Source organism: Hydractinia symbiolongicarpus, chromosome 14 (assembly GCF_029227915.1).
Source record: "Hydractinia symbiolongicarpus strain clone_291-10 chromosome 14, HSymV2.1, whole genome shotgun sequence".
NCBI classification, from domain to species: domain Eukaryota; kingdom Metazoa; phylum Cnidaria; class Hydrozoa; order Anthoathecata; family Hydractiniidae; genus Hydractinia; species Hydractinia symbiolongicarpus.
The window spans coordinates 18,522,088-18,530,474 of record NC_079888.1 but is presented as its reverse complement, the minus strand read 5'-3'; the positions used below and the strand labels follow the sequence as shown (position 1 = coordinate 18,530,474).

General features: G+C 34.0%; 1 protein-coding gene across 1 annotated transcript; it reads left to right on the top strand.

Annotated features, from left to right (window-relative positions):
- Positions 1-375: 375 nt before the first annotated feature.
- Positions 376-5,617, top strand: LOC130625750 (uncharacterized). Its single transcript, XM_057440852.1, has 15 exons — positions 376-1,281; positions 1,699-1,807; positions 1,891-2,111; positions 2,265-2,396; positions 2,475-2,642; positions 2,714-2,850; positions 2,994-3,105; positions 3,187-3,270; positions 3,397-3,577; positions 3,704-3,790; positions 3,910-3,990; positions 4,081-4,198; positions 4,290-4,477; positions 4,569-4,750; positions 4,823-5,617. Exons 1-15 carry the CDS (start codon positions 784-786, stop codon positions 5,168-5,170), a joined length of 2,646 nt encoding a protein of 881 aa, XP_057296835.1. The 5' UTR covers positions 376-783; the 3' UTR covers positions 5,171-5,617.
- The last annotated feature ends 2,770 nt before the right edge of the window (positions 5,618-8,387 follow it).

Here is an 8,387-nt window from a genome sequence, read left to right as displayed (position 1 = left end):
ACCTTAGACACAAGACCTTTGTTATAGGTAAAGCGCTTTAATTGCAGAACCAAAATTGAACTGCGCTCTGTGACCTCTTTTTCAACTGTTGCAGTTTGGTAACTATTGCAGTAGTGACGGAAGTACGAGTTGACACCTGACAATTCTTCGCTCTCCAAAACGTTATCTATTGAAGATTGTACAGTCGATGTCAAGGGCAGTTGAAGAAATGGACTTACTTGCTCAGAGGTGCTAATATTATTGTTAGCGCTGCAAGTAGTGTAGATTTTCACCCTATTCGGTAAACTGTATATGATAGTTATCCCGCTCCGCTGTATAAAGGAGAACGATAAACCCCGCGTTCCGTTGCTGCGCTGTTGCTCCAGCGATAGCGGAGAGCGATATTTGCCGTTTGCATGGAACGCTGGTTGTTGGTGCATTACTTTTTGTGGTGAATAGTGGTGCATTTATTTTTCTGGCTGGCTGCGTTGCTTCGCCAAACATCACTATGGCCAAACCAACGTGACCACCACAATCCTGGACAAAATATGTTGAGACAAATCACTTTTCTAGCAGTTCTGAGAGTGTTTTCCTTGTAACAGCACTACAAATAGTGTTGTAGTTATGTTGAATGGTTGTCAGCCAAATTTTAGACTACCTCTGTACTGTTTGTTTTTAGCAGCTAGCCCCCACCCCTGTTCAATGTTTAGTCAGTTCAGTGTGGAAGGCAAGTGTTGCAGCTAGCTATCTAGCTCATCAGCTCATCTCCATGTTTTGCTTGAATTATTATAGCAGTAAGATATTATGCCTTTTGCAAAGTCTAACAGGAAAGGGTCACGGATCATTCGCACAACTCTCAGAAACGGTTATACAAGAAGTGTTTTCAAGTCATTTCAGCCGGTGACAAGCAATTCCTCTGCAAGCATAACTACCATAGAAGAAACAAATAATACAAGTGCTATTGAGGACCCTTTAGTGCAAACCGAACAATTTGATATTGAAGAACATGATAATGTACAGTTTTTGTTGAGTGGGGATATAGTTAAAAAAAAAAGATGTGGCGGTTATGAAAGAAACAAAGAGAAAGAATTACATTCCTGGAGTTCTGTCACTTCTAACATTTGTGAAAATTATGCTGAAAAATTCAACCTTTTGCTTCTTCAAAAGTGTACGGTATGTGATTCGTCGTTTGAGGAAGGGCTTGTTTGGTGCAAAGACTGTGGTCCACTTGCGACATATTGCCAGGGTTGTGCAGACGTTTCCCATAAGAACATTGCATTTCATAATGCAATTACTTTAAAGGTGTGTATATATATATAAGCTATACAGAGCCTGCAAGTGAAGCAAGTTGCGCCATTTAGCTAGTAACTAGTCCTTACCAAACTTGCCATGCTTATCAGCTATGCGCTTGATGTTATGTGTGTAATGTTAACCTCCTGGATAATAAGATGTGACAGTTTTACATATAAATAGAATAAACATTGTAAAAAGTGCAGGCGCTTTCAGGAGGGTTTGGCATTGTGAAAAAAATCTGCATTCACTCTAAAAAAACTTATATATATATTATATATATTATTTTTATGTTTTGTTTTCAAGAAAAAATTACATTCATTTTTGCTACTTAAAGTTTTAACTTAAAGTTCGTGTTTATATGTATATATATATATATTTGATTTATATATATTATATATATACTTGTGATGTTTTATTTTTTCATAGCCAAACTTTGACATGATGACATATACATTTCACAACGAATTACACGATGCTCACTGTTATTCCTGTTCAAACAAATATTTTCGAGTAATAACAATTGTTTCAGAAAAAGGTAATATATACATGTGACTATGATGTGAGTGCTCTATTTGTACAGTTAGCAGTTGGATAAGCCCTTATATTCTGAACTTATAGGTTGTCTCCATCAGTGTGAAGTCTGGTTCTGCACATGTGAATCTGAATTTTCGAAGTTGTTAAAGTATGATTTATGGCCATCAACACCTACTAAACCTTCTACTGCCATCTCAATAAAATTGCTGGACCAATTCGTTGCATTGCAAATGGAGGGTAAAATTTCTTTCACTTCATTTATTGATGGAATGTCATGGAAAACTGGTATGCATAACCAAACTCTGGTAAGTTTAAGGTTTGAATTTATAGGTTAGGACTAACAACAAAACCTTTTTTAATAAGAAAGCCTATTTATTGTCAGAAGAGAGCCAAATTGTTTAATTTAGCAGCAATGGGCTTGTTATAATTATATTATATAGTTCATAATTTTTTTCTAGAAACGCGTATTAACACGTTTTATGCAAACAGACTCCATTGACCAATACCGTCAATTCCAGCGACAGTTGAGGGATCTATGGTTTTCAGACTTAACAGGAAAAAAACCCAACCAATGTCCAGCATGTCCAATAGTATGGCAGCTTGTCATTTATGGATATTTTTGTATTTCTTTTTTATATACTCTGGTAATTTTGTTGTAATGCTTTTAGGATGCTGGGAGTGTTTTCTATTGCATGGATGCTAATTTTGGACTTGTTTTAAAAAGCTCTGCATCAAAATCAAAGAATACCCCAAACAATGACAAAAATCATTTTATTGAAGATGACGAAGTTGACACATTCATGTCTAGCTATGATGACAAAGCTGTGGAAAATAAGGTGAGATACACTTCATCACCCTAATTTAATCCAAAACTTCCTCGTTGTAATAAAGTCTGAAATCACTTTAGGAATGTAATAACTTTCAAGCAGGGAACCGTATCCGTTCAAAAAGAAAAAGTTCAAAGCTTAGTGTGACAGGTGTTTTTGGTGTATCTTGTCGGCATGAAATTCCAAAGCTCTTTCTTAACATGCGACATGGCGAGAGGTTAGTAGTCTTTTTATATATTGCATAAACTTTCTATTAATGTAAACTATATACACAAAAATATTTCTTGGACAAAATAATTTTCAGTCTGCGATGTTGTTTATTATAGAATATTCAATGATATTTTCTTTTCATATGATTAGAATTGGTTATGCGGTATTAATGATGAATAAAATCCTAGCTGAAGTGTTGGGTAAAGATATTGACGTCCATATTATGTATGATATTGCCTGTCTGTTGAAGAAACATTTAACTGTAGGTTATTCGTTTTCTATATGCATTCTGGTTTAGCTTGAAACATATATGTTGAACAGTATATATTGATCTATATTTTAGAAAAAAGGAACGTTAAGTAAATACCCCAAATTCAAATTAGGGATACCAGTATTTCACGCATATGGGCACAAAAGTTCTTGTCAGGTTTGTTTCTTTTTCATTATTGTTGTGTTTGTTGTTGTTGTTATTGTTGTTATTGTTATTATTACTTTGACAACTGACATACAGAATCTTTGTAATAGTAACCGTTTTCCACATTTTCATTGTTAGGTACAACATTCGATCCGTAGAATGGAAGGTTTTGGTTTAATGGATGGGGAACTGATGGAAAGACTCTGGTCCTATTTGAGATCGTTTTCAAAAATCACGAAAGAGATGACTTCAGCTCACCGTGTTGACTTTTTGAGTGATGCTTTAAATCATTTTACAATGACTAAGTTAGAAATATTAGGTACGCATGTATCTATATATTGTTTAATTATAATATTGTATATACAAAACCTGTGAAATTTTAAGTAAGTGATCAAGAAGTTTTAGCATTTAGTTGTTGTATTTTTGAATTACTTGTGTTCATTAGGGAAAACACTTGTGGGCTGGTATCAAAAAGCCAATGCTGTCTATCAGACTAGTTCTGCAGAAATCCAAACTTTGTGTTTAAACCTAGGTGACATATTTTCTTAAAATCGTGTTTCGTGAGAATAGAGTTGTTAATGGGATACATTTGGTTTTATTTGTTGGCAAATCTGAAAGAATGTGAGAGTTCTTGAAACTTAACGTTTTTAGATAATATCACAGACGAGGTTATACACTCATGGAAGTTGGAGGAAGAGTCTAAAATTAAATGGAAAAGTGTTGTAGAGCAAGGTACTTATTTGTTACACTTACACTTATTTGTTGTTAAAGGAAGAACTTGATTAACTGATTTGTTATACAATGTGAAATTGTTATCTTTAGAGGTTGGTTGGGAATTCAAATATTATACTAAAATTAAAGAGCTGAATAACGAAAATACATTACTCCTGTTAAGTAGTAGTGTTTCTGATACTGCGAGACATAGGATAAAACTAAACAGGTATGTGAACATTTAGTTTATGCCACAACACACTAACCATCCGGTAGTTTTTTGTTTCGTTCTTAGATGGCTTTTTGTTATTGTTATTTAGGTTGGAATCTGGTCTTTCGAGTTTCGAAAAAAAGCACGATGTAAACGATCGTTGGAGTATAACCTCAAATCAGTACACGTATCATCATCGCAAATTCGTTCAGAATGCTGTAAAAACCACTTTGGATACTTTACATACTCGTGCAACTGAAAGGTTAATGTTACTGACTTTAAAGAAACGATATGCAGGTAAACTATAAATTTATATCAGCCCGATGAAATATGTGTACAATCTTTGTTTTTTTATTCTTTGTTGATTTATTTTACTTAACTTTGATAGATGGTTCTTCGATATGCAATCGTTTATCAGTGCAAATCAATAAAATCTGCAATGACCTAAAGAATTTAGTTGAGTCGTTAAATCAGACGAACAGAGAATGTGGTGTGTACGAAGATGTGTTGTATAAAGATGCATTGGACGTCAATTCCAGGATATATTTAAACACTACTACGGTTGATCAGGTAATTCTCTAAAAATTATGCATGGTAAAAAAATGACGAGTTCTTTAATTTGTTACGGACACTTTATTTTAGGTTAATAACACTTCACATAACATTCCTGCATCAGTAAAAAGTACGTGCGTACAATTTTACCTGCGCAAGTGTCGTGCTACCGAGGAGCTTCAAATTGTTCGTACGGAAATGCAGCACGTATTAAACTACTATAGAGAAATGGAATCCTCATTGGCTACTGCTATTTATAATAACGATTCTCCAAAAAAAATCTTTGTTATAGAAAAACTAAATTATGTACGAAATACAGTAGAAAATATGCAGAAACTATTTATGGATGTCGAAAGCAACAATCTCGAAGATGATTTTGATGTGACTGTTTATTGCGATGGACAATCTTCAGATGAATCTGATGAAGAAAACCCATGACCTGTAACTGCATATTTCGATATATATATTTGTTAGTGTTTTTACAGAATTGATTTATTATATTTTCTTTTGCTATTATTACTTGGTGACACATGGATAGCAATATAATTCCTTGTAACCATCTGACTATCACAGCTTGAAATTGTGTTTCGAAAGCTTTGGCTCTTCTAAGTAATCACCTCATTTAAGATATATATAGAATATAAATTTTGCGCCTCTGTTAAATTTTGTTACAGATTTATAGAATATGTAAAACAAATATTTATCTGTTACAGATTTTACAGATTTTTTAATGATATTAATAAGTAGGTTAGATATGTCCACTTCTACTTTGTACGGACGCGGTATTTATGTGATGTCATAAAAAAAAGTTACTAATGCTTCCTTTGTCTTATATATTGCAAGTTTACTTTGTAATTTGTGTCGCTGGAATACATTTTAATGCTCGTCCCGTTTTCTCTCGTTCCCATGGCATCCACGTGTACTAATTTAGCGTAGCCTAAATTTATCGAAGAAATAGTTAAAAACATTGCAGGATCTACATGGATTTGTTTCCAGGGACGTTAAACAAATAATCAAAAAAAATGTTTGTAAAAAAGTAAGAAACTTTCTCCAAGTTCATTGTTCTTATAAAAAATGCGTAAATTTGTCTTGCTAAATTAACACAAGCTAAAATTAGTAAGTAGGTCTTATCTTGTTGTTTTTTTGTTTTTAAGAAAACTGTGTAATAGAAATTCGGGTCACTTTGTACTGTGTTCTGACATGTCTCACTGAGATCGGGTCGAGCTACAGTGTCAATTTCGACATGATTTCTTTTAACGGTAGTTATTTGTCATTTCCGATATTAGTCCCAGAGAGATGACTAGTGCTGCGTAATAGAAATTCGGGTCACTTTGTGCTGTGTTCTGACATGTCTCACTGAGATCGGGTCGAGCTACAGTGTCAATTTCGACATGATTTCTTTTAACGGCAGTTATTTGTCTATTTCGATGTCAAGTCCAGTGAAAGGAACAGTGCTGTGAATATAAATTTCGGATCAATTTGAGCTGTGTGTTCTGACATTTTTCTGAAAAATTTCATTTTACGGCAGGTGCTAGTCTTGATTGCATAAGATAAAAATTAGCGCTTGTATAAGGGTTTGTGATGTAACCAGAAGTTTCTGTCAATCTGGTAATGTAAAAAAACTAGATTTTCAAAAAAGAGAATCGCGATTCGCGGTTGAATGAATTTTCGCGAAATTATATTTCACAGTTCATAATAAATCATCATATTTCGTCGAATTTTATGAAAATAAAGTTTTTTTCTTTCCGGCTTTATGCAATTATGTAAACTTGTGCGGACAAAATGTCGCAGGCTGAAAATTTTGTCGAGGGAAAAGCAAAAAAAAAAAAATTCTGGTAAGATATTCCAGACGCTCATATTTTTGCTAGTTCGGGTAACAATACCCACAAATTGTGCTTTACATACTCCACATACTTTGCAGTAACGAAATCAAATACACGCGACATTTTGTAGGGGTGAGTTAACTGACTGCTATGTCAAAACTGTTTTTGTTCCGATTCATCCCAACTGATCTTATATTTTTTGGAAATAGCCAACTGTGTATGTTTGATAATTATCATCGTAGTTCAAAAAACAGTAGAACATGGCTGAAAATAAGAGAAAGCTAGTAAAAAAGACCCCAGAACAAGTCACTGTCCTCGAAGAACTTTATGAAGCTGGAATGAAGAGCTATAAAAGTGACAATACGTTGGCGCGATCTTTGTTAGAGCAAGCGGTATTGAAAACAGGCCTAAGTGAATCGAAAATCAAGGTTTGTTCTGTCGAAACACTTTTTGGTACATTTAAAAAACAGAATTACGGCAATACCATTATTATGATTACAAAGTTGACCTTGTTTTTCTTTTTGGTGTAGGATTGGATTAATAGCAAGAGAAGACCTCCACAAGTAAAGTCGACAAAACTACCCGAAAGAAAACCTTCTGGCTTTGACATGTTTCGTAAACAATATATGAAAGGTTTAGCTTGTTGTCAATACTTATTTTATATCGTTGTATCATCTTATTGACATATTATTGCCAGCCATTATTATAGTACGCATCCAACTGAGTTTGAAAAGAAGAGAAGCTAAAAATGAGATTAGTAAGTCTATAAACTGAAAATATTATAAGTACATAATACTCGCTAGTTTTTTGTTGTTTAGATAATCCAGTCAACAAAATGGCGGATATGAATAAAGCCTGGACGGCGTTACCGGAAGAAGATAGGAAAACCTATAACGCCCAAGCTTCTACAGTTGAGAAGCCAAATTTCTCAAGTTTATCTCAACAGAGTCAATCGTCGGCTGTTCGCAGAATGAGGGAAAAAATTGAAAAAATTGTTAGTACAAAAACTTTGTTTTTTAAGGAGCTGATGCGTCAACTGTCTACATGGAACGTGCCAAAAAATGTTATTAAATTAAAATATTCCGGAACTTGAAATATTTTACCACCTAAGAATTCGTAATTTTTACTATATTTTCAACAATATGAGATTAGGGATAACAGAATATTGAATCGTAAAACTTTACTATTTAGTGTAGAGAGATGGAATCCATCGGAATGGATATCGTTATAATGGATATGGACACAGAAAGAACGGGAAATAAAGTCACTGTATACGGGAGTCAAAAAGGAATTGATTTTGTTGACTCTCAAAATGATTTGGAATGGAAGTTCGCCAGTCACATAATGAGTAAGCACAGCCTTCTGTTTACAATTCGCCAGTGTGATTTTTTAAATGCGCTACAATCCATGTTTCGATTAGCTTCATTATTTTCTTTCTTCAAATTTATTATACTAGGTGTACCGGTTGAAGCAACCATAGAAACAACATCTTTAAGAAAAGAAGTAACCTTGGAACTGAATCAAAAAATATGTACGCCGCTTTGCTTTACTTATTTAAAAAGAGGTTTGTAATCTGCTTCTAGTGTTCAATTACATTAGTTTTCTCTTCCTATTATAGATTTGGCATCACGTGATAAGCGTACAACAGTTCCCTACAAACAAGTCGATAATGGTCACGTAACAGTAAATGGGTTACCGGCCGGTTTTATGTTTAAAAAGCCTAGCAATTGTTCCCAAGTCGAGCTAAAAATATTAAAAGAGAATATGCAACACATATCTTTCACTGGTAAAACATCTGTTATCATGGTTAAGTTTCTTCTCGCTGTTTTACG

Coding starts and splice junctions, on each gene's coding strand:
- LOC130625750 (XM_057440852.1), top strand. CDS start 784: ATGCCTTTTGCAAAGTCTAACAGGAAAGGGTCACGGATCATTCGCACA. Junction 2,643..2,713: donor ACAAAGCTGTGGAAAATAAG/GTGAGATACACT, acceptor AAATCACTTTAG/GAATGTAATAACTTTCAAGC. Junction 3,991..4,080: donor GAAAAGTGTTGTAGAGCAAG/GTACTTATTTGT, acceptor TGTTATCTTTAG/AGGTTGGTTGGGAATTCAAA.